This window comes from Dromaius novaehollandiae, chromosome 1 (assembly GCF_036370855.1).
Source record: "Dromaius novaehollandiae isolate bDroNov1 chromosome 1, bDroNov1.hap1, whole genome shotgun sequence".
Classification (NCBI taxonomy): domain Eukaryota; kingdom Metazoa; phylum Chordata; class Aves; order Casuariiformes; family Dromaiidae; genus Dromaius; species Dromaius novaehollandiae.
The window spans coordinates 194,068,081-194,095,143 of NC_088098.1; the positions used below are offsets into that span (position 1 = coordinate 194,068,081).

Consider the following 27,063-nt stretch of genomic DNA (forward strand, 5'->3'; position numbering starts at 1 on the left):
TCCACAGACAACAGCTAAGCATCGTGGAAGTATTAGCTGGCACAGATAACGAGGCGGAAGCTGCACTCAGTGACAGAGAAGCCATCTGTCAGCATCTGAGCCTCAGATTGCAAGAAACCAGAAAATGAAGTACAGAAGAAAGTGATTTTGGTTCAAAGGTACAGTGAAGCCTAAGGATATTTGTAGACAGTAAGTTTCCATACTGTAGCAGTGATGTTTAATACAACAGCTAGTACTGTTTGGAAGAGCTTTTCAGCTTTGAAAACAGGCATAAGTATCTGCTTTATTGAATAGCTTTTACTTAGAGGTTTTATTTATTTTTAAGATGTAAATAAGCTTATCTGTTTGAGGTGGCTTGTTTAGAAAACTTGTAAACAAACTTTAAAACTGCTGGTGTCCAACACTTCAGAGGGTGGTTTTGTTTAATAAGGTCATCTCCTGTGGAGGCTAAGATTTGTTTGTAACCTTTCTGGAAAATATCTTAGAAAAGAAAGCCTGCTTTGGCCTCATGTGAGGTGAAGAAGGGTAGGCAAGAATATTTTCTCTGGAAAAGGGAAAGGAGTTCCCACCCAAACAGACCTAAACTAACTGGAACTACAGCATATAAACACTCCGGGGCTAAATTCTACCCTCACTTACACTAAGGTAAGTCAGGTTTAAGTCTACTGCAGTTAATAAAATTACTCCTGTTTTAATTAAGGATAGAATTTGGTTGCACATTTCTTAATAAAGAGAAAACCCCATGGTTCTTTCCAAAGTATATTTTATGTTAGCAGATTATTAAGGACTTGCTTTAAAATTCATTAAAATTAATTGTAAACTCATGTTGTGATACATCTTCTGTCCTGTATTTGCATCCTTCATTGAAATGAGTACAAAAACCAGCACAAGATACTGTAAGCAATCCTGTTATTTCGTGTTAGAAAGTTCTCAAATAAGGTTTGCACTGCTCAGTTTCATGCTCAGTTCAGTTCAGTGGCTTGTGTTTGGTGTGATGTGCTTTAATCCCGACAGGTTTGTGAAGCTCCAGTTGGCAATGATAAGGTGATATTAGTTATAGCAGATAAGTATGAAAGTTCTGTACAAGACCCCAGAAGATTGTGTGATTAGGAATGAAACAATTCTGTTACAAATTGTACAGAAAAATCACTCTCATTGCCATGGTTTTAATATACTAGTTGCTCTGTGCTAGAAGTAGAAGCATTGGCTGTTGACTGAAAAGAAAAAAAAAAAAAAAAAAGGAAAAAAGACACTATTATGGCCCAATATGGATGACAAAACACTGTAGCATGTGTGGGAAAATGGCTGCAGTCCAATGTCTGGAACCGTTTATCTTCTGGTAGAGTCTGGAAGATGACTGTTTTATGTATTTTACAGAAATCCCTGCTGATTGATTTCATTTACTTAGGGGGAGGGGGCATGGTGACTGATGACAGGGACAAATGAAAAAAATGTGGATTCTTTACATTATCCTGACATCCTGTTCTGGTTAGGGTTGTTGGCATCTTTAAAGGAGACCGTACCATCCTGGGCAATCCCATACATCTGGCTGCTGCTTTTTCTACTATGCCCTGTGAGATTTTTGCTTCTTGTTTTCTGGTCTTACTGAGCCAAAAGTTGTGGGTCCTGCTTCCCAGCCCTTTCACTAGCATTGCCCTTTTCCTGACAGCACAGCATAAACTATGGATATTATCTGCAAAAAGTCTGAAGGGGAATGGACAGAAATTGATACAGTTTTATGTAGCCTGTCAGTAGTTTGGCTGACAGTGGGCACTGTTATTGAAGAGAGAGGAAAGAATTTCTGACAAAAACTGAGATTTCCTGTCAGTGGAGAAAGGTCTGTTTTTAGCATGCAGGGCTTTCTGAAATAGCTCAGCCCGCTTTGGCATATGAGTTCTGTACGCTGAGATGATCATGCAGTTCTCTTCTGACGTTTGTTGCTAAAATAGCCCCAATTTCTGGTGTTTCTTTATTTGTAAAGAATAAAGGGCTTGTCAAGCACAGTACAGACAATTGGGACACGCTGTACCACAGCGTCTCTCCCCTGCTTTCCTGTTATTTTTGTGTGTGTTCTGCCTGCCTGTCAAGGTGTTTGCCTTTAAATCAATTAGTCTCACATCATGGCATGACAGTCACAGTGCTTGTTACATACCAGGCATATCTACAGACATTCACTTTCATGTTGCAAGGAATCGGTGCCAACATTTTCATATGATGAAACAAGAACGCGGTTATACATTTACTAGTCAATACACTGCTACTGTTTTGAGGTTTAACAAAAAGAGGGAAAACAAGACTTTTTAGATGACGACACTACTTCATTTTATACCCAGAAATCTATTCACAAGGCCCTCTACTAATGGTCACAATGTCATATGCATGCGGGGTCAAACAGAAAACCTGGAGAAAGGGAAAAACAGTGTACCTATCCCATCACACCCAGTTTCCCCTATATGCTGCTTTGTACCATCACAATGTTGTTCATTGATAGAGTGGGAAAGAAAGAAAAATGCCCTACTTTACCCCAACAGCCAAGGAAGCTTCACATATTTATCAAATATTTTTATCAGACTGATAGGACCCAGTAAGTCTTGTGTTTTAACAGTATCCCAGGAATAAACCCTTCAGAACATCTTCCTTTGCTATTTTCCTTCTGTGACTTTCAGTCCGTTGATGTTCTTTGGCTTAACTGGTTGTCACCCTATCTTCATGTGTGCTCATTTTCTGTGTCTATTTATATGTTGAGGATAGGCTTACGATTATCAGAACATCTCTTTGTTGGTCATGTGTTGACCTCTGATTTGTAAGTTTACAGGAATTTAGATTTATCTTAAGCTTTTCTACTTCATTAATTTTCTCATCCTTCTTTTAAACTGCTCCATGTTTTGGTTATCCTCCTACCGAGCATTTTTCTTGCTGGGACTATTCCAGTAAGGTGGCCAGTTATGCTCTTGATTAGTTAAATTTGAGTCTTTCCTCCTTTTTGGTAGATTTAATCAAGGAGGGCAGTTTTTGTGTGATTAATGCCATGGGTTTCAAGATACCAGTTCTTTCCCTCAGATATACCACTGAGCTGCCGTATGACACAGAGCAAATCTAGCGCCCCTGTGACTTCTCTAGAAGATCTGTGTTTATCATAGGGTTCTTGAGGGGGACTGTCCTCTTCACTGAGAAGACTCTTAATGAGATAATGCTGGTAAAAAGATACAGTGTGAGTGTGTGGTATATTGTTATTAAAACCAAATTAGATATTCCTTCTGTCTCTAAGTACACTGCTGCATTTTATCAGTTTGTTTCCTCTTCTAATGAAGCTGCATTTGACATGCAGTTTTCCCTGACTTTCTTTAATTTTGCACTTGGTAGAGGGCATGAAAGGGGATAAAATCTATACAAACTTGTTTTCTTCATCCACTGCAACCGCGTTCTCTGAGTATTTCAGAGCAGGGTCGGGGAGCAGCAGCCCCCCGTCCCTTCCTCTGCTGGGAGGATTTGTGAGAGCTGTTGGTCCCTGAGGCGCAGTGTGTTCAGGCTCCAGCCGCTTCTCCTACGACCGGCACTGTCCCTACACTTTGGTCTGTCAGGTCTCAGCCAGCCTGGAACTGCTTTCTGCCCAGGGAGATTTCGCTAGCTGTTTAGACCTAACTTTGTGACCTAATGGGTCACAAACCCCTATCTACCTAAACCGTTCTTTTTATAACTTATTTTAGCTCCAGTGACAGAGGTTTCGTAAGTATGGCAGAAAGCATGAAGGGCCTAATGCCTCTTTAAGTCTCTTCCTTATCTAGAAACATCCTTGATGTGGCCAGAGCAAAGGTGGACTCCTGGGTGGGCTACTTCTTACAGGTAAAATATCTTGGAATATATTTTACGTACATACATACCTTGCCCATTACCCTATTTTTTGATAAACTTCATCAATTTGTACTTTATGATATAGTGTAGGACAAACGTGTGCCAGGTGCTAGAACTAGAGCTGCCTCTTGTTTTCATATCAGATCAAGCCAAGATATTGGTAAAAACAGAAAATTAAAGTTAAAAAAAACCACACCAGACAGGAAGCTCTGTAGGCAGTGGAACATTATACAGTTTCTCAATGAATCTCTATGCAGGACATGGGGCAACAGTGAAACAGCTACATACTAAATGAGTTAGGAGCAGGGGCCAATTGAATGAAATGCATAAATGATTTACTTCTTCATTTATAACTCTAACCTAGAATCATGAATTTTTGCTGTCCCATAAAAAGTATGACTTTGTGTGACCCTTTAAAGCCATCAGCATTAAGTGGCATTAACTTGATGGCTGCTTGTTTTGTAGTTTGAGTGAAAAATTATGCATAAATCAAGTAGGCTTTGCTTGTAACGTACTCATAATCCTCACAAGCAAAACTCCCACCCAAACCTAGTGATCAAGCATGATTTCTTGAACTCAGCAGAAAGGCCAGGTCATAAAAAACATGGCGGTATAATATTCAGGCCATCCAGGCAATTTTTTTTGGCTAGGGCATTGCTTTAATTAAGTGATTGTAAAGTTAAAATAATAATAGGATTCTGATTTAAGCAGATAAAAGCTAGGGGAGTTACGTTAGACTCAGTTGCCATCCACTGAACACATGCAGACAAGCTAAGATTACACATTGTGTGAAGAACATTTTTACACAGAGGGACAGACAGCATGGGCTGAGGTTGAGTCCTGAATGTTCTGGGTTTTGTATAGCAAACCCTTTTGTAAATCAAACCCTTAGCATTGTTTTGTTCCTTAATTACCTTCAGTTTTGTTGATCTATTGGTGCTTTCGAAAGCAAGTGGACTCAGTGAAACACAATCACGCTGAGTAAAATAAAAGCTCTATTAAATTTGTGCACATTATATACAAAAGGAAAGGATTGATTGAAGAGACTTTTGTGGAGATGGTCTTCCACCTACAGGTAAAAACAGTGGTAGCTGCCTTTTAAAGTTGGAATTAAGTTACTTAATTGCAAATGAAATTGGAGGTCTTATGGGCACTAGATTATGTTTGAAAAAGGCACAAAATGGTCACACCTGGCTTATTCTGGGGAAATACTTGGAGGCTCAGCATTTCAGAGAGCTTTTGCAGCTTTCTCTACAGGCTGGCCAAGCCAGCAGGCATGGAGGTCGCTGTCCTAGCAGAGCTTCCCCAGCAGCTCTCTAACATCGTGCTGCTGCCACCGGCTTCACCACCGCGTCCCTGTGATGCTCGCTGCGGCCTCCTCCAGCAGCACTGCTCCTTCTGGCACCCATCTCCCGCACTGAAACCCTCTTCGTGGCAGTGGCCGTCCCTCTCCCCAGTTTTCTGGGCTCCCTGTTCCCCTCACACACACCGGCACCCTACATTCACACTCCAAAAAGCATGTTTGCTCCTTTTCTTCCAGCTCCCTGGGAACATAACATCCAGGCAGTCTTCCTCCCTTCTGTCTCCTCTGTGTCCATGTGTCCCTGCTGAGATGCATGGAGCAGGTCACGGTTGCAGAAAGGAAATGGGCCCTTGCTTGTAGAAGAAAAAGTATTTAGCAAATTGTTCATTTAGAAGACCTTTTATTGCCACAGCTGTACATCCATCTACCTAATGACCTATTTAGGTAGCTCCATCCTCTTAATTTTATTCATAGGAATATGCATACTGATGACAAGGAACAAGTGTTATGGATACAGGCACTATGATATGTACCTCTCTCGTGCCTCTGAGTCACTGAATTCAAAATATAGATGCATGCTAATATTTAATGCTTACACAGTTCATTAGATATCCACAGACCTGTAGAAACATGTCTAATTTATACGTCCAAATTAATAGAAGAGGTAATCATACATAATAGTCAGTCTTTTCATCACTAAACCCAATGAGGAATGAAGACACTATTTTGCTTGGATTCTAATTGCTTATACATACCTGAAAATGCCACTCCATGTTCTCAGCTCTCTGTGAAATCACAGCGAGTTTGCAGTTACAAGAATATTTCAGACAGTTGCATAATGAGGTATCTTCACTTTTTAACTCACCTGAAAATTAGAAGCCTGACCCAAATCTCATTGGGAGATCTCAGCTGGAGTTTTTCAATAGACTTAGGTGCTGAAAGAGCTAAACTAGCTCATTTTAAAAATTTGTTTGAAAATCATCTCTCAGAAAATAGTCTTGAAAGCTTGATACTGATAATGAAAAACACCCTCACAACTATATAAACACGCTATACTGTATAAACACACTAAACTATATAAACAATATAAATACATTTATATTATTCATCCAAGCTTCGAGCCTGAATTCAGCAGACAGCCATAGTTCTGTCTTAATTCCTCAGGCCTGGTTGCTATGGCATCAAAGTTAGAAAAATATCTGCCAGCTCCAGGTGGCTGAGCACACAAACTGGCCTTTAGATGGGTGAAACATGAGGAGTAATGTAGGGAGTCATGAGGTGGTATCCTAAAAGTAACAGGTATTGTCCATGTTTTTTGCTAAAATGGGCAAGGAATTTTGAACACTGTTGTGTTACATTGTTGTGAAACCTGGGCTTTATTTAGCTGCAGTATAAGGAGAAGACTGTACCAGAAATCTGCATTTGCACTGTGAGACTCTGATAGTAAAATCTGAAATTCAATTCATATTAAATACAAAATTAGGGATTAGACGGAGCTGGATGATACCACCTTTAAGTCACCCTCAACAGAATCTCATTCTGTCATTAGTTCCACTCAGTTCAATGGGATTATAAGATCTTTTAAATAAGGCAGCAGAATTAGGCCTTCAGGTTAAACACAGATATGATCAGAACATAGGTGCTGTGCAGAAAAGTGTTCTCATTTACAGTCTTGCTACTGAGGATTTGTCCTTAGAGAACCACATAATATGGATAGGATATAAAATTCAAACTTTTTAATCTTAACTATGCTCAGGATCTATACTCTAGTTCTTTTGTAGAGTTCCTTCTCCCCATCTAGTTGTCACTGTTTGAAGTCACTTTAATAGAGAGAATTAATTTTCATTGAAAGTGATTTTCCCCCAACATTTCCTTGTTTCCAGTAAGAAAAGAACAAAGACTACCAAACAAAATACAACTTGTCTAAAATCTCATAAAAGCTCTTACACAAGAATCTATCAAGCCTGGGAAAATATGCGTTCTTTTGTAAAAACATATTTTTCCTTGAAGTCACTGCTAGATTGCAAAAGTTCACATAACATATTGGTATGTGTATGTGTTTATGTAAGATGGAGCTCTGTATTTCACTTTCTGATGTCAGTGTTACCCTGGCAACTGTATTTTATTGATTAGTAGAATATATATAAATTGTATCAGAGCTGCATTGCCTTACGTGTTCATTTTTCTTTTGGAGAAGTGGTTTCATTTTGTTATTCTCTGAGTAAAATCATTTTTCTGATATGAGAAAAAACTCTTTTGAGTCCTTTTGGAGGCATTCCTGTGATTACAAACAAGACCCGGCAAAACTTGGTAAACATATGCTTATAAAGTTGTTAAGTTATACACATTATATACTGATAAATATATTTCTTCTCAAAGTCCTTTTGTGGTATTTTTAACCTAGTATGCCTTATCTGGTGAATGAACTGGAGATTCTCTCAGTACAGTTTTACTTATTAAATATTATGTAGTGCTTTTCATCCAAAGATTTCAAATTCCTTTCAAATCTGTTTGAACTAACTATTCTTACAGAATTTTAAATTTGTTTTAAACTTGCCCTAAAATCAGAGTAAATCTTAAACAGTAGTGAGAGTAGCTCCTGAAGCATAAAAACCTTCTAGTCTTGTTCTATCCATTATAGGTTTGTCAGGTCCAGTATTTAGTTCTTGACTTAATCACAGTAGTATTCAAAGAACCTACTGTCTGCTTGTGAGTCCTGTTGTCGTGGGTGCTGTACACATGTATGAGAAGTCGTGGTTTGGACTTGAAGATCTGACGTTTTCATGCAAACCAAGACACAAGTAAATGTTACAAGCACTAGGGGAGAGGACGGAAAGGATAGGAGGGGTGACATTGGTAAGATCAGATGGTGCCGTTGCCTGATTACCCGCACAACTTGAGTTCCAAATACTTAGATTTATCAAATAGCTTCCTGCTTTTGGCTTTGTCCTTTTTCCCATTCATTTATTTGTTTCATGGTTTACAAGTGTCACTGCATGCAAGAGTAGGCAGGGTATGCAGCTTCCCAGATCAAATCAGGCAGGGAATTCAGCAGAGGAGCAATGAGAAAAAACTATGAAGACGGAGGAAAAGAAGGGGGCAGTGTACAAATAATGGATGGGAAAGTAATGGATGTTCAGCCAAATGTTGATGTAAAAAACGTCTTTTTTATAGAGAGCTGAAAGCATAGCAATCACTACAATCCTAATGTTAACAATTTACAAATTATAACAGTGATAGTGTTTGTATGTCATACAGAGTGTAAATGATGGGAGTGGGTTGTCAACACACATAGGAAAACAAATCTGAAAATCTCTAGCACTTTCTTTTATAATAGTTCCTGACAATTAAATATTCCATTGGTTGTTATCTAAATATTTATCTTCAGTTAAATTACAAGATGTCCACAGTCAGAGAAAACCCACGCTCTTCTGTCCTCTGTCTTCAAGATTAAATTATGTTCTACCTTTGAAAAAATGCTTGGTTTCTGGCTTTATTCTCTTTTATTTTTGTGGATAACTGAAAAAAAAGAAAGAAAAAAAGGGTCTGCCATCGATGGCAAGCAGGGACAAAGACACTGTTACTAGATTGTGGTTTTCTAGGCTGTTTACTGTGGTAAATCAGAGACCATAATGTTGAATGTTTTAATCCAAAAGATTAAAAACATGATTTCACAACAGGCCTTCTTAGCAACAAGGCTCCACCTAACATAGAGCCTCATTTTCTTGTAAGGATCCTGCAGTTTTCAGTGCATTTTCTAGGTCAGTCTTTAGCAGAGACAACACTAATTTATTCCAGATGAAAGTCAGGCCCACTATAATTAGCAATACCATGGTATTTGTCAGAAAAATCATGAAAAGCTGGCATTTGTTAGAGAGGCAATGTGTCTTGTGGAGAACCTAGTCCATTTAATTAAAGCTTTTAGGTACTTGGGGTTAAACAAATGATCCAGTCCATTTAACATAGCTGCTTAAATTCCTTGTACAGTCTAAGCAGAGTGGTAGTTGCTTCCAAAGACGTGTGGAAGGAGACCATTCCCTCTCCCCATCCATCCACCTACCCAAGGATGACTCACTCAGTCTGCCTCATTGAAGTAACTACCCCTTCCATTGGGAATACAGAGGAATAGGAAATAAATGCTGGCGCCTCCAAGTAGTTGGGATCCATTTACTCATTTGAAGATGGATGTGACTTATCTTCCTTTTGCATAATAACCTAAGAATTAGACCACTCACCCAGGAGGCAGGAGGTCCTGGGCTCTACACTGTCTGTGTGGGCTGAGCTCACATATTCCACACTTAACTCAGAGGAGCTAAATTCCTGCCTTTATTAGGATGACCATCCGTAAGTCTACATGCTTTTCTTTCTTCTGCTTTCCTTTTCTATCTATGTATGAAGAATGTAAATTCTTTAAAGACAGAGCTTATTTGTAATTGCATGCTTGAGAAGCAGTGACTGTTATAAGGTTCTAATTTTGGCTGAGGTTTGTGATGAAATATAAGTAATAGTAACACTTGTGCATGTTTCTCCCTTCACACCACAAAAAAATGCTGAATAGCTTTGCCCTGGTATATATATATATGTATATATAAAAATATAATATGTTTTTAATTGGTATTTGTAGAAGACAGGCTTTGTACAGCCTTTGGCTGCAGTATGGTTGGTGGAATAAAGGGTTGGTTTCCAGTGATACTGAATTTGGTGTGTATTTAGGGAATGGCTTCTCATTACTCTCCTGCGGACATGACTATTTCCTCATTTCTATTTGTCTCTTCTAGGAGGTTTGCACTGGATTGGTAGATCTTTAGGACTGGGAAATACCAAGTTCCAGGATCCTTTCTTGCAACTGATTGTTTTAGAAACTTTCTTGGATCTAGGAAAGTACATAATTCAGGGCGGAGGTAGGTTATAGAGCTCCTCCTCAGTGCAGCAGCCCCTTAACATCTTATTCTCTTGGAGTTTCTAAAGAAGGAAGCGGTGGGAGGGACAGGGATGTGAGGACAATGTGATGCATTACTCAGTCACTCCTGCAACACTGGTGACAAAGGCAGTAGTGATATGTTCCTCATGTTAATCATTCTGGATCTGCCAAAAGTTGGAACAGCCCATAGCCCAGTGATGAGTAGTATTTGACCTTTGTTTCCACTATAGAGAATATTGTAAAACTGAGTTAAACAAGTTGCTTTCTGAGCACTAGAATCCATGACGACTGGTTTGCTATGGATTTGGATTCTGAATCCCTAACAGATTCCTCCCCCCCACCACATTGTCTCCAGAGTCCTTGCTTCCCTCACTCCACACTACTCCCCAGATCTGTCTCATACTCCTTAAATATTTGTCTGCGAAAGTGGTACCTATGCTATGGGTGATACAGCGACATGTGTTGTTAGGCCGTGCACACTCTTCCGCCAACTGTCTGCTGCTTCTCAGCATGGATAATGGATCATTCCACAAATGCCTTTTCCTTACTGGAATACTAATTTGTATGCTTTTCTCTACCCACACCAACTCTTACAAAACTCACTGCCTCTGAGATCTGTGTTTCCCTGCCAGATTTGACTGAAACAGGCCAATGGATTCTGAAATTATACTGGGGTGCAGGTGGGACATCCCAGAGAGACAGGTGAAATTTTATTTCCTTAGGAAGTCATAGCACAGATAAACTGCAGTGAAAGCAGAGATTACAGGTATTATGTGGAAATTAGCAGGTGAAGCGCTATGATTTGTTTTGTGAAGACAGGCAGAAAAGGAATGCATTTTTAGCTTTGCCTTAAAATCTATTAAATTGTTATAGTGAAAAATTGTTTATAACTCATCCTAAGAAAAATATGGAAGCCACAGTGTCAATTCATCCCTACCATGTCTCAGCCCAGTAGATGGATGGATGGGTTTGTCTGAGCTGATCAGGCATAGTAAATAATCGTACAGCTTATAGATGGCTAAAGTTAAATCAGTGCTTTGAACCTATAAAATGACAGTTATTTTAGTTATCTCTTACTTTGAAACCTTTAAAGGTATTATTAACTTCTAGGTACCTTTTTTAAAATACCATTTAAAAGAGAAATAAACTTGCATATAAAATTTCCAATGATTTTCAAATGCACATACAGTGGAGGAGAGTTTTGGAAGTCCAACAATGCTATGTTGAGTCTTTCTTCTCCTTCTGTATCTCCCTATCCTCAGTTACAAAAATCTGGTTTTATTCTTCCAATTATAAAGACAAAGATTAACTATGAGTGAGCAGGAGTTTTCCCATTGATTTGGAGTTGTTCTTGAACTATCCAGGAGCAATTCAGTTACCAACAATTCAAGAAAGGCACACCCACAGATGAAGACACTCTTTCTTACTGGCTACTCTTAAAAATTAATTTCAATCTTGAAAATCAGATTAATACCAATTATTTAGTAAAAGCCACAGAAATCAATCATTTTACTATGTCTAAAATGTTTAGCGTATGGAGCTTATCAAAGTGTTAATAATTTAGGATTTATCTTTTGCTTTGAATCTTGGGCAACTTCATCCCAAAGCTATTTTAGAAATTTTTGTGTGTTTGAGTCTGTATGATCATTTTCCTGCTTCAGTTGGTGGTGATCCACCATAAACACACTTAGATACATTTTCAAAATGCCCATTTGGCTTAAGATCTAGTCAGTGCTTTCATCTCTTCCAAAAATGAAAATTAGGAAAGTATTAGCCACAGGCTGAGTTCAGCCTGGTGAGGTTGGTTTCCCCAGGTTGCCCCTATACTCAGTAGAGAAATGCTGTTCAGAGCAAAAGCCTCACATCAGATGGCTTTAAGAAGTGTTCTGCAGCCTCTCGCCTTCCATTGACTATAGAGGGAGATGTGAAAATTTTAAACTTCCTACTCTAACGTTAGCCTAGAAACATGCTGTCACTCTGAAGGTTTTACCCTCAGTGTATTACGTATCTAACCCACAACGACTGTTTGAATTAGACAGGACTGTGGAAGGGTCCTGTGTCTTACTCCATGTACAAAATGATTTCTGTTCTCAGTTAACAGCAATTTACATGGATTTCCTACTGGATTGAGTAGGACTTGTGTACCTGTGTATTTCAGGACGGAAATCTCTGCTTGAAAAGGTTGGTCCAAAATGTTAATCTCCAGGAGACCATCCTCTGGTATTTGCACAGCAGGACATAAAGTTTCTGCATGAGAACAGTAATAAAAATGTACCCATGTACCCACAGTTATTATTTATCAAATAAGACTTTTACTGTGTTTTCACAGTGTCAGTTATCATTGCAGAATCCATCTAGGGTAGAAGGGTCTCCTCAAGGAGAAAATGCTAAGCACCATCTTGGGTGATCTGAGTAATACCCTTATCTCACAGGATGCCCTTAGGGACCACTCTTTAAAAAACAGCATAACCTGAAGGCCCCAAGCATTAATCTTAAAGCTCTTCAGTGCTCATCTCCTCGACTGACAGCAAAATAACCCTTCTGAATAAATGAGCACAGTATTAAAAAAGCAATACCATTGTTATTCCTTCAGAAACTTGATAGAAGTTAAATCGTGCTTTTGAAAATGTAACTTCTCTTCGGGTGGGTAGTGATAGGAGAGATTTTGGAGGGGCAGTGTTCATCCATGAAGAATACCTGTGAGTGAGGAATATCACAGGTCAAGCACTTTGTATGTTTTCATAAATATAAGACAAGTTTTATAAAAGACAATTTCTATATTTGATTGCAGGTGTACATTTTCCTATTTGAACTGACCATCTTTAGGAAGTGGTTAAAGAGAAGAAGAGAGTTGGTAGTGTCAGGGTAGCACGCTCTAATTGCAAATGAAAGATTTACCCCACACACACTTAAGAATTTTAGTAAAAACGTCCAAAATGGACAAAGGAAGAGATGAGTGTAATATTGTAGAGTGAGCCTCTGAAAGCTTTTGTAGCTGAAGGCTCTGCTTTTTAGAAGAGGATTCTGACCATAGTTAGGATTTATGATTTTATGAAAAATGTAAGGATGGAAAATAAAATTGTTTCAAAATATACCCAGTGATGCTTTATATTAAAGGAAATTATCCCTAACTAGAACTCCTTGCAAGTACTGTGAAAGCATTCACCTTTGAGATGCACAACAAAATGCTGTATATATCACAGCTTGGAGTCAAGGTAGATCCCAGGTACTATGTGCTTTTAATTCCTGATGGCTACTACAGCCTTTCTACTTCCAGTAGAAAATTATTTTTCTTGGGGCTGGCAGGGAATATATAAAAATCTTACAAAGTTTTGTACAGTTACGGATGAAATATTTATGAAATACATTCCTAGATAATGCCAGCATAAAAACCCACAGTAAAGCCATGCATTGTATGTCAGTTAGGGACCATCTTCCATCTTAACATTCCTTGGGACTCTTCTGTGGTGCTGTCCTTTCTTATTTTTGCATCTCTTGAAAGCCAGATTTGCCTTGGGCGTTTGGTATCATTGTGGTAAAGACTAGCTGGTACTACTGATCTCACTATTGACTAATGACAGCTCCTTTAGCACACAGGTCTTATCCCTTTGACCCTTTGGAAGGATCTTAACACCTGCTGCAGATGCTAATGCTCTGATCCCTTCTAAATGATGAAGAAGAACGTTTTGTTTTTTTCATTTCAAGGCATCATAAAGTCTTGGAGATTTCTGAGACTGGTTGCTTGATGGAATTAAAAATTAGTGGAGCAGAGCAATTGTCCTTGATCCCCCTGACAGACACTTGAATGCTTTTCCTAGGGCTACCTCCTTAAACAGTTCCTTCTGCATCTGCATTTCTCTCCTTGCTGACCAAAATGTCAGCTGTTTTACTGCCATACCATCATCACTTATGAGGTAAATGACTAAGTACTTCCAGTACAGAACAACAGGCCTTATCATAAAAAATGGAAAACAACATTACTAAAAACTAAAATTAATTTCTTTGGGGTTGGGGGGGGGGGGTTATGCAATTCCTTGCAAAATCTAGTTGGATTCTCTTCATTGCACATAGGGTGAACTAGAAAGACAGGCTGTAAATTGATGCATAAAATCAAGTCAACAGGTATTAAGGAAGCAGATATGTTGCAGTTTAGCAGCACAAGAATTGCCTTCAGTAGCACACACACCCAACATGTGAAATGAAATGTAACAATCTGTGTTTTTCTGGAGTAGGCCTGTGGCATGGCTTCAAAACCTAACTGCTTTGGAAGAGAGAGAAAATGTCGTCTTTTCTATGTGCTATTATCTAAGCCTTGAAGTTCACACTGGACAAACTTTAAATGAAAGCAAATAGAAAAAAGAAGGACGTGGGGAGGTGTGCAATTTCTACATTGTTTTAAAAGGTCATTGGGGGCTGGTACTGCTCAGGCTCTTAGTTTGAAGAAAAACTATAGTATGACAGCAGAATGATAATAATTAATGTTTTTCTACTGCTTTATATAGGTTGAGCGTTGCAGAGACATCATCAAACTATAGGCACTTGGTTATATACAGAGAGAGAGAGAGAGATTTAGTTCTTCAAATCTTAATCTTTGTGAACACTTATGTGTAAATAAATATGTATTTGATAGAGCATTTTCTCTTTGCAAAAGCAGAGAAAATCGGTCCTCATTATCCATGAACTATTCATAGGACTTTGTACACAAAAGTGTTCAGGGCTAAATTCTGGTATTTTCATTCATATTAAATAGCAACTCATTCTTCAGGTTGTTATCAATAGTGAGAATGTCTAGTGCAGTGCTCACTGTGTGATATTGTTTTGGAGAGGTCTTTGTTACTAGGATTGCAATGTGGGGATTTTCTTTAGTTAAAAGCATGTACTTCTGACTCATCAGACATGCTTTTTGTTCAGTATGCCATGTATAGTATAAGCACGGGTTATTTAGAAGTGCAGTATTTGCCTGACACAAATACTGCTCTTCCAACAGTAGGCTGTCACGATAATCCATCACATGACTATGACGTGAGTACTCAGTACTTGCTCTTAGTCACTGTAGTTGCGTAGTTTCCCCCCAACAGGAAATGTTTAATAAACAATGTTATTTGAGAAACTGGCGATTTTCTCTTCCATGTTTCAGCTAGGAGTATATTCTTATCTTTTCATTCACCAGCATTTTTCATCTTCTGCCTTCAGAAAGTCGTAGTTGTGCAGACCCCTCATCCTAACAAATCTGTTGATGTTTGAAGATGGCAGAAGAAATGAGGGTTAACAAATCTGGACTCTGCAGCTGCTGTTACCACCCAGTAATCCTTACCAATTGTCAAAAGCAGCATTGTAAAAAATGGCACCATTTCTGTAAGCAGGAATGTAAATGATGTTACGATGCTAGCACTGGAGGAATGTAAGGTAACATTTGCAGAAAATGCGGAGAATTTTCCTGAGTTTCTGCTGAATAGCCACAGACGTGGCAGTGCAGAGGCAGTTAAATGCAGGGGCTGGAAAAGCAAGCAGTGCATTCCAGCAGCAGCGACTGAAGGCTGGTTCAGTTAAAATCTCCATCTGAAAACAGAGCCGGAACTGTATCACAAAAACATCGACTTCGGTGTAGAGTAGTAAATTTGTCACCTAGCTGGTCTGAGACCAAAGCAACCTGTTTGGTCAGGTGTATATAAGAATATATTTTTGGAGTTGTTCTGAATCCCAAATTCCTCTAAGGAAGAGTAAATATTAGTCCTGCAGGTTTGGGCAGAGAGTGGATTAGATGAACTTTCACTGTCCACTTTGGCCTCATTTTTTGTGGTTCATTTTAAGCTCTACGATGATGTCTTTTTAATATAAAAACAAGCCCAGTCATTCTGCGGAGGAGAAAAAGACATCACAATTCTGTTTTAAACTGGTCAGTTTGCAGGATATGGCTACAGTTATTATCAGTCCAAAGTATGCAAGTCAGAGGAAAGTATTATCTAGTTATTCCTGATTGTGTGTTGTGTAAGATCCATTCAAGGAAATGAGACTGCAGCAGTTGGGTAGTTCAACTTTCTTCTTAATTCAATGACTAGAGCAAAGGGAGGAATGAAACTGGACAGAGACCAACTGAAGTATCTTGATCATTAGTGGGACAGATATGGAAATGAAGCCAAAAGAAGAACAGTTGGGGAGTCAGGAGGAGAAAGTGTATTTATGGAAATAGAATAGAGAAAGAGCCCAGCAGTAAGGAATTCAATATTATGTTGAAAATTCAGGAGAGATTAAGAAGGATTTTTTTTTCAAATCTATTTCTTATGTCAATAACACTGTACATGCCTTATGGTACAATCCAGCAAAGCAAGCAAGCAGATAAACTTTAGATCTGCTTAGGGACACTGATTTCACTGACACTTATGGATCTTTTGCAAATCCTGACCAGGAAAGCAATCTTATTCAAGACAGCGCTTAAACTGTGTAATTGCCCTCCCTTAAAGTAGAAGCTTAAATTCATCTTTTCTGCTTCAGAAAAAGACTTAAATGTTTCCCTCGATTGGGACTTAGGTTACAGGAACAGACTGCTATAAAAATATAACATCAGTGGAATTTTCCAAGCCCAGAGGATAATTTAGTGCCCACCTACTTATTTTATCTGATTTATGGCTTCACAGCCATGTCTAAGCCAGTACTGCCAAATAAAATTTTCTTTAATGTTACTTGTGTGCAGGTCTTCCTCAGGTATTTGGAATGATGTATAACATATAAATTAAGTGAAAGTTTCATTCTAGAAATAATCAGTCATATTTATATTTTAAAAGTGTAACTTAAATTTTTCACAGGATCAGTTTCTAAACATAAATGCTATATGCTCCACTAAATCAAGGACCCAAATACTTGCAAAAATTATGTAGCTGTATCATACAAAGGGGTTCTTTTTCATAATATCGTTGTAAATGTATTTTTTTGTACTCCAATAATTTAGCAAATTTCATTTAATGAATATCTCCCTGGAAACCAATTAGACAAAAAAAAAATAACCATGAATTTGCCCTCAGGTTCCACATAGGTGGGTGTGTTATTGACATTTATGTTGAGACATTTAATTGAAATAACATTTGCATAAATTCCATTTAGTAAGGATGCATTTGGCTGATGCCAGTGAATGGTTGGGCACTTAATCAAACAATAAATAGCAATGCACTTTTAAAGACTGATCATTTAATGCAGACATTATCAGAAGAATTAAATATGGCATAACATCCTTTTGTTCTTTCTTTTTACTTAAGATAATAAACCGTCACATTCTAAATCTCCTCAGACTCTTTAATAAAGAAAGATTTCTTCTCTTAATTTGGACAGCTGCATAATTGGGGTGTTAGATAATCCTCAAGGGTGTAATCAGAATGATCTTACTAACAATTTTCTATTTTCCCAGCTTAGAGCAGAAGGAACAGTTTTAGGCATTTGTAGTCTGTGCTATTGCCTTAAAAATCAAACATTGATCATTATAATATAATTTGGAACCAAAGATCTTCAGGTCCCTTGTAAATAGATCTAATTAATTAAGGTTCAGAACATCTGTTGTGGTAGGTATGTTTATAACCCTTTTAATGGAGGAAAATCTGATGCACGGGGATAATTTAACTGTTTGCCAAAATCAAATCGTAAACCAGCAGCAGAATCTGGAAAAAAAAATCAGTAAGTCTGGCTTCCAATCTTGACCATTAGCTACACAAAATCTAATAAGCAAATAACTGCCTAAATCTAGAGCCTAGTTATAAGAAGTCACGGGATCTGTCCACCAGAGATTTCCACATTTCATGGAAAGGTAATAGCAGGACTGTAACTGTGGTTTCATTCACTAGGCACCCAGAACAGAGAACATGTCCAGGAAGGTGGCCTCTACCTGGGATATCACCATGTACTTCTATCCTGTTCTTGCAAGTTGGGCTGTTCCCATTAACCCGGCAGCGTGGCCGCATTCCCAGCAGCCGGGGTATCGAGGCGTGCCATGGCTGTCCATACTCTGCTCCCATCTCTCTGTCATACAATTAGGAGAGGCTGGCTGGGACCAGTGACAGTTTTCTTTCTGGTTCCAGATATTTCTGCTGTTGAAGTCAGCGAGATGGAAGGAGACTTGTATCCTAGAAAACTGGCAGGAAAAAAGTGTAATGATCTTAACACCTATAAAGTCTCAATCTTCAGTCAAATGCTATATTCACCATGAAACAGTATACACATCAGCTGAATCAGATTTCCTATTTTTATTATAAAAAGGGGCAATAGCAGGGCAAGAGTCCAACCTAAAAACATATGTTAAGATATCTTTCCTCAGCAGGGTGGACTTCCACTGATGTTAGCCATTGGAGTTACGTTGAGCCACCAATTTAACTGTTAAGTACGTGATAAAGTTCCTGTGGTGACACTTTGCAAAAGAGCAACTTAGCTTAGAAATAGTACAGAAAGTTAAACGGAAGTTTAGTCAAGCTGGCTAGCTAATGCTCACTGCAGTATCCTTCTAGAAATGACCTGCCCATGCTTACTGAGAGCATTTCTCCTGCAAACAGACTCTATGCTAATTTCTCTATACACCCTCAGTTTCCACTGTATAATAGCATTAATGACCTTGACAGAAAGCTTTTCCTGGGGATTAATAACTATTTGAAGTTTAATGACCTGAGGCCATGCCTCAGGCCATCAACTCCTCCAAGCTGCTCATTAAATCCTTAGGATACAAAGTCTGCTTCAATCATTCCTGCTTAAGTATTTGCTGAGTGTCACCTAATAACAATATTCTCCTGAGGTATTTCCTCTGTAGAGGCCCCAGTGTTGGAAATTTTTCTGTCCTTAAGTCTTATGGGAAAAGAATTCATCATTAATTTTTTAGGTGACTGTGTATTACAAGTCAAAGCATTTACTCACACTGTCACTGGGTTTCTGCTGTGATGAACACATTAAAAATGGCTAAGACAGATAGCTAAATTCATAAATTGTGCATGGAAATATGAACTATTTGTTTTGGCTGCTGACAATCTCATAATCTAAATTAAGAGCCATCCTAACATCGGTGGTTTGGCAAGAGGTAATTTATTTGAGAGGTGATGTATGACAGGTTACTACTTCACAACAAACAGCGGCTTCATACTAACTGTGAAGGATACCCCAAATTCAGATCTGTGTGGAAGGAACAATATAACAGAGAGTGTGTTTGCTCGTTGGAGGAGAAATACCATTGCTAGGCCAATTTCTTACTGATGAAGTCATAAGTCAAAGCTGGTATATTGTCCAATGTCATGATACATACTTGTGAAGGGTGAACTTGTTTTTTGTAGAAGAGCCAACATTAGGTTTTTCATTTAAGGCAAAATTCTTCCCAAATCCAGATGGCATCAAGTACAATTGGATCTTTAGTTAAATCTACTGCTGCGGTGTTGCATCGTGCTCCTTGTTTATTTGTGTAATAGTAGTGCACAGCATGCCAAGTAGGTATGACACAAACAAATTGCTATTAAAAGTTTCTTCCCAAAGTTTCTAAACTGAAAGAGATGAAAAGCACAGGGAAGAAGGCAATCAATAACAGCTGTAGGAAACCAATAAAGTGAGCAAGGTGCACGGTTATGTGTCCACAAATCAGTTTTATTGTCTTCACATCAATTGTAAGAATGCTCTGGTGAGGCTTTACCAGTGTAGTGCTCTCACATTAGCCTCTGTGTTGTGTATTGAGCAACAGATTGACTTGATACATCCAAGCAGAGCTAGGAACAGTGGTCTTCTGGCGCTGGAAAAGAGGAGATGCTTGCCTTTCTGAGAGGTCCAGGAAGACCAGCCTTCTCCTTCACATTAGTTTAGAATTGAATATACTGGCTTTGTGCTTTGAGTGCATTTTTAGGAAAAGAAAAGCATTTTTTCTGACATGTTCTAAAACTCAAAACTTCTTGGAGTTGTTTATAAACTTAAAATGCTAAAAGAAAACCTGAATACAAAGAATGTATAGTATCAACTATAGGGGCAGTCTCAATAAATTAATTAAATGGAGCTTAAATTGATAAGTGCAGCTTAAATTGATTAATGCAGCTTAAATTGATAAGTGGGACATAGATATATCCTAAGGAAACCAGCTGATGCATTTTGAGCAGGTGAATTGATGAATGGGATACAGATGGGGTGAATAACTCCAGTACTTACTTCCTTGCTTATGTTTGAGATTAGTGGATTCTGAGGTCAAGTAATACTAACTCAGTGACATGCTTTGTGTAGGAAATATACGCTATTTGTGGTAAGCACTGATCACCTACAGCAATGTTCCTACATAAATCTTAAATCTCTTTACAAACATGGGTACGGGTCATTTATGCCATCACTGCAAATGGAGAAAAGCAGGTGCAAACAGATGAAATTAATAACCTCAAGTCACACAGTGCATTAACAGGAGATGCCTCAAAGAAGACTCCACTTCATCTCATTGGAAATGTCTCTTGCTTTATATGCCTGTTTATCCTAAACTTGCTATATAGTCTCTAGAGAAGAATGGACACTTTTCTGACACAATGCATTTGACTTCCTTCAGATATTTACTTTAAGATAAGATGAATATTTTCATGGAAGAGCCTCCTTCTCCCCATGGACTTGAGTGGTACCTGGTGTGAATAGTTCCAATGCAGTTGCTTGTAGGTGTGGTGATTCCCACTCTTTGTGTCTAGAAATCTGTATGTATGTAAATAAATAGTTTACGTGGCTCTATTTTATGATACCTCTTTACTCTCTAGTGGTAGTTAGAAATCCTGGACCCACAGTAGCCTGTGGCATTTACCACTGGGGAATGGAAAATTACAGTTCTTTACTTTTTGGTAGGGCTCTATCTTTAAAGAGAAATAATAACACAAACAAATTTGTGTTATTTTTGTCATTGGGATGACAAAACAGTTGCTATGCATGCAGGACAGGTTAACAAGATATTTAAGCACATGCTTAATGCTAAGCTTCTGAGATGACTCCTGTTCAAGTTTCATTTATACAATCAACCCCTCTGCTGAGACCCCTGACTTCGTGTGGGGTCCGCTCCTGACAGAGGACCAGCCTTTGCTCTGATTCTCCGGGCTGGTGTTGGTTTGAGACAAGCTTACAGCATCGTTCTCACAGATTTTAGGTGTAGGAATACCCTTCTCTTTGGAATTTCCTTTTTAAGGTCTGTTGAGAATTCAAATGAGAGCCAGATGAGTTTTTTCCTGTTCATTTAGAAGAAGAATGCAAAACATCATGAGAAACTTTAAAACTCCAGCACTCCCTGAAAGCATTCACCATAACAACATTTTCCTGAAAAAGTTCTTTCCAAGGGATTAGAGCTTGCAGGTGATCGGCATTCATTATGTTTTTCTACCCCTGATTAGGAAAGGCCAGATCAGTAAACAACGAATGAAGGAAATGCTTTGAAATACATTAAACAAATAGTAGCTTTGTAGACTCTGTTTTGAGGTTCCTTTTAATGATTGGCTTCAGTTTGGAGTTCCAGAAAGATTAATGGAAACCCCAGCTCTGTTCCCCAGATCAGAAAGAGTCAGCCACTGGAGCATCACAGCTGCAGTTTTCACCTTTTGGCAATGTTGCTTTCCCTCCACATTCTCTAGTGTAGGTAAATCAGGTAAAATTTCTTTGTGTTATTATTTCTCTTTAAAGATAGAGCCCTACCAAAAAGTAAAGAACTATAGTTTTCCATTCCCCAGTGGTAAATGCCAAAGGCTACCGTGGGTCCAGGATTTCTAACTACCACTAGAGAGTAAAGAGGTATCATAAAATAGAGCCCAACTTCTAAATCAAAATACCTTTACTGTGTATTCAGTTTTAACCAGTGGTTTTAGAGCAGCATGTGGGCTCTTAAAATGATTATTTAGAATCCTTTGATTCCATTTTGCTGAGATTTCATTGTCAGATTTAGGCTTCTCCTTTTGAAAATGGAGCCAGCAGTTTTTACAGTAAAATCCATAGAAGAGACCATCCTTTGTAGGCAACTGCTTCTGTTTCTATCTGGAGAATAATTCATCTCATCATACTTCTGGCATATCTAATGCTAGCCCCTGCCAAAATCTGAAAGTGAAATAAACCATCAAAAAAATTCAGAATCTTAAAAGTTCAATCCCAGGTCAAGTCTAGAAAAAGGCTAGTCTTGGAAAATGAAGTACTTCTTATTTTCCTTCCCCGTTTATACAGCCAGTTTTTTATCTTCGCATTTATCTATATATCCCACTAGTGTAGCACTGGACAGACAAAAACAGCTCCTGTCCTCAACACACATGGGTTGTCCTGGCCTTGAGGGGACATGAAGCCAGAGCAGCCCCTGCCTGAGGATCCTGCTCCGTGCAGAGCACGTGCGGGCACGGGGACAGGCACCTGACTAATCCTGCAGGCAGTCCAGCAGCCAGCACGGTACCTTCCAGCTGGCATGGGCCCCCACGGCCCTGTGCATCAGAGGAAGGTTCGCACCTCACGCTGGAGTTGAAGTCTGAAAAACATATTCTCACACATCTTTCTGGGGTAGGACAGCGCTTGTATCAGGAATTTATTTTCCCAGAAGCTAAACGGAAATTTTGCCCAACAAATTGAACCTCAATCCCCAAGATTTTGCATAGGAGCCATCTCTCATCTGTTCTTTAAACAGAGTATTTAATGCTCTCCAGAACTGCACTACCAGGCACGTTGCCTTGCATCTCCCTAATCCACTGTAAATTTACTTCTAACAGCTACTGCCAAAATACAGTATGGCACTCGCACAGCACATGCTTCTTCAGTGGTGAGCACAAAGCAGCTTCTGTTCAGAGGGAGTATGTTGCAAGCCCATGAGCGACACACTGTGAGTGCTGAAGATTATGAAACATATTCTGAAACTGAACAAGCCATAAACACTTCATTTTTCAGAAACAGTCACATTACTCCTGTCATTCTGCCTGGCAAATGATGTACGCATATCTTGATGCATCCACGTAGCACATGCTGAACGAGCACCAAGTGCTACAACGGTGGCGTGCTAAGAGCGCTACAGAGTTCAGAGGAAATATTTCAAGTATGCACTTCAACACTCATTTCATTTTTTATAAAAAAAAATCTTTATTTATTCACTTTTAGTGCACTAAACTCTCCCTTGGACTAAACTGAACTCAGACTACAGAATGGAGGTATATTCATTGATCTTTTGGTGAAAGCTCTCTAAATGATCAGGAATCAGGTCACGGTTTAGGATAACTCATTGTAGCTAAATAATTCCATGTAGAAAATATATGTTTGAAGAAGGACAAATGTCTTGTGTGTGCCTATGGCCAACCACTCCTGTGACATAAAGAAATCTAGGAGTCTGTGGAGGGCTGGACCAAATGCTTAAAAGCACCAAAATATCTCCTGTCTGATATACAGGCCACTTGACTATTGAAGTCACAGAGGAGGGGAGACCACCTCATGCAAGGTATCTATGTGGTCCTCAGGTACTTTGAGCACTTCAGCAGTGAGCCTCACAATCTTCCTTCCTAAGGAAGGAAGTTTTCCTCATTTTGAATTGAAGCATAAAAGTATTAAGTGACATGTCTCATTTCCCACCAAAAGTCTGGCTGAGCAGGGAGTTAGTCATTTACTTTCCAAATATCTAGCTATCAGCACTGTCAGGTGAACGAACCCTGTTTTCCTCTAGCTAAGGCAAGCGAGAAGTTGGAGTGGTCAGACTGTGCTATCTAGCAGCCGGAGCAAAGGGACTCACTGAGTGAGGTGGCAACTGAGACTCTGCAACTGATTTCCCATCAACTGCTAAAGGATTAAGAAATATTTGAAATTCAGCCAGCAAGGTAAAAAGTGCCGGGTTCTGTATTTCACTGACATTTGCAGAACCAGCCCTTCTGTATTCCCTCGCGTTATTATGCTAGAGACATTTACATGGAAATAGTAGGTTTGTACTTTGTTAGCTCTAGTGTCTCCTGCCGTCTACCCCCCAGACCCCGTTTCCTGTAACGGCAGGGAGCAGGCACTGGTAGGCCTCCAGCCTTCCTGTGGTCTTCTGCCAGGGTAATAGATGCTGCATAGCTGAAGGGCAGACTCCAGCTTTATAGAGTGATAACTGCAAACATCTAACTTACCTAAGCTCCTTCATGCTATTTGATAAAACAGCAATTTATGTCTTTCCTGCTTGTAGCTAAAAATAACAGTAAAAAAGTGTGGAGTGTTGTAGTCCTGGGTGGTGTGCTAATTAGTTCTTTGCTAATTCTGCTTTATTGCTGGCAATGATTACTGTCAAGTAATTACAGGGTTCCTATGAATCTGGCTTCCATTTGCTCTGTGGTGTAACATGGATAAGGAAATGAGAAGTGTCAGTAGTACGGATACCCGGTGTTATTTCTGCTATAGCCGAATTTTGTATTATAGGGAACAGTTACTTTGTACTATTGTTTTAGTAGCTGGAAGTAGTAAGCTGCAGAATGGAAAACCTGTATTTTCAGTACATTAAGAGTCTGACTTGAAGGAGCATATACCACCCCCCACCGCCTTCTCTAAAAAATGTGTGGAAAGGAGTCTAGAGACGTCAGCCAAAATGCTAAAAATAATAACTATACCAAGATAGTCAAATTGTCTGTTCCTTCTACTTCAGCTATTATGTTCCTTCTCAGCTACCATGTAGGAGCTGCTTTAGTGTGATTTCTGTATGTTCCTGCCTATGGAGTGCAGCTTTCATTGCAAAGGGAACTGACCAAAAGAAAACTATGATTTTTGTGAAGAAAAGTTCTGGAAGCATTTTAGCTCAAGTATCAAAGCCATTTCAGTTGAGTAGTGATGCTGTTCTGCTCTGTAATCATCTCTTTGTGTCTTCCAGGTGCGTTTAGATGCATATGTTCGAAAGTGTGCAGAATATCCAGCTCTTGCGATCCTAATCTCTCATTTCTGAAGCCAGCTGGTGTTAGAATGGCAGGATCAGGTGAATTAAAATCAAAGATGAGTAGGTGCTTCAGGAGGCAAATGAGAGTTAAATACTTCAAGTATCTTTGAAGATCTGCACCCTACCAGTTAGAAAATTTAAATATCCTTAAAATTCTGGCCTTTGAATTCACCATTTTGATACTAAGTTAATTGTATCTATTCAATAAAAGTAACCAAAGCACCCATCATAGGATGGATGATGAAAACTGTCCAGCGGCCTGAACAGTAGCTCTACTGCTACTGTAAAGCAGAACCTTTAGTTTGACTTTTCCACATATAGTACTATTTTCGTGTTTGAGAAAAGCTTTTGCATGGCACCTTCTTGACAATGGGTGTCTTTATGAAGACGGTGAGGAAAGATTTTTCTTTTTTAGTAAGCAAGTAACTGCATCCTTTAATCTTTTTGTTGTTCCTCATGATTCTATTAAGAGCAGTGCACAGTCATGTAGTTAAGAGCTCTGGATGAGAGCGCAGTGAAACACACTAGCGTGACTCCACTATTTTAACAACACTGTACAATCAAAGCAAGGTGTAAAATTTAGTTTGTGATAACCATTTTACATGAACACTTGCTATTTCTCCAATCACATGAAATAATATTTTTAAAAATGTAGTAGAATAGCATACTATGGGCTGGAAGGGGCCTCTGGTCCACTCTACGTCATGGGAGAGCCAACTTAGATCACACCACATCACATCTTATGCTTACATAGGTTCAATCCAATCCCAAAAGGAAGATGGATCAAGTTCAGGATGTTCAGTTAAAAAATAAATAAATTATGCTTCATATTTACTGATTTTTCATTTCTTCATACAGTAGTGATAAGAAGACACCCTTGCAGCTCTCATTAGCAATATTCATGTAACAAATAGCAGTGGAAACACCTGTTAAACAGATAGATATGGGTGTTTGATATTTAATCCTCTCAGAAATGAAAAAAAGAGTGGATATTCATTGATTATGTTAACTGTTATTTTATAAAGTATTCTTTACTAACAGTCTTGAGGCATGATGAAATGTTAATAATGTTGATATACTCTAACGATAATAATTACAGTATGGTTGTGAATCAGAGAAAAAGTCAAGAGGGTCTACTATTGCTGTTATCGGATTGTATGTAGATCACAGTAGATCCAAATTTTGTGAACTACTGACATTCTGCTGTTTGGGGTTTGGGTTTTTTCAGAAGAAATGTGCAGAACCTCTTTCCCAATGGGCTTTTTAAAGAAAACAGCCAATAAGGATACAGTGGGATTTAAAGGCAGATCTGCTGGTAGTGTTGATCAGCTGATAATGGGTAATACTGATAACACCACCTTGGAACTCAGCAGTTTGCATTAGAGTCACTATGCACAAGTCAAGGATCTGGACCTCTGTCTTGAGCATTTGAGTTCTTTCTTAAGTGCTGTATCTTATCAGTGGTCATCTCAGAACTCCAAAGTAAATTGCTTTAATCTTAATTTATGATAAACAGGAACTGAGAAGTCTTCGTTATTAATACATCAAAGCATTATCTCCAAGGGGAGTTAGTTTTATATTAATGTTCAGTGTTTAATACAAATTCACAGGATGAAGACCACCTCAGATGGATAGGTAGAGCTTCTCTGATGTAGATCTGATTACCTACATGTAATTTGAACATCTACAGCACGTGAAGGGTGTAATCAAACAATAGTTAACTATGGTGATAAGGAATTATGTTTTGTACTACTTATCTGCATAATTCAGGGAGAAAGTTTATGATTACAACATCTATCTTTTGGGGGGTTGTTTACATTTTCACTCAAATTATAACATAAAGTATTTTCCTGCATTCCTTAGTGCCTTTCATCTTAGGAGCTCCAGTTATTGTTTGACCAATTAACTTCAGTACCACACACATGCAAACCATATTGGGTATTGTGGAAAAAACTAAGGCAAGGTGTTGAAGTCCGACACTTGGCCTCCAGTTTAGGACACTGAGCTTGAAAGCCGTGACTTCTAGAGACAGGAATCTCTGTCTTTAATTGGAGTTAGGAGCACCTGAGGTAACTGAAACTAATGCTCTGACCAGCACTACACCCTCCTGAGAGCCCT

The 27,063-nt window shown here is 38.8% G+C and overlaps 1 protein-coding gene across 6 annotated transcripts in view; it reads left to right on the forward strand.

The window, feature by feature from the left end:
* The window catches only part of STARD13 (StAR related lipid transfer domain containing 13), a 305,503-nt gene that overhangs the window by 228,916 nt on the left and 49,524 nt on the right, over positions 1–27,063 (forward strand). The window contains exons 1-2 of one of the 6 annotated variants that reach the window (XM_064504941.1): positions 9,282–9,499; positions 9,934–10,056. The exons of the other annotated variants lie outside the window; for them this stretch is intronic. Coding sequence (XP_064361011.1) covers positions 9,490–9,499; positions 9,934–10,056 — 133 coding nt within the window. The 5' untranslated portion in view covers positions 9,282–9,489. Of the gene's footprint in view, positions 1–9,281; positions 9,500–9,933; positions 10,057–27,063 lie in introns of those variants that run through there. 6 annotated transcript variants of the gene reach the window in all.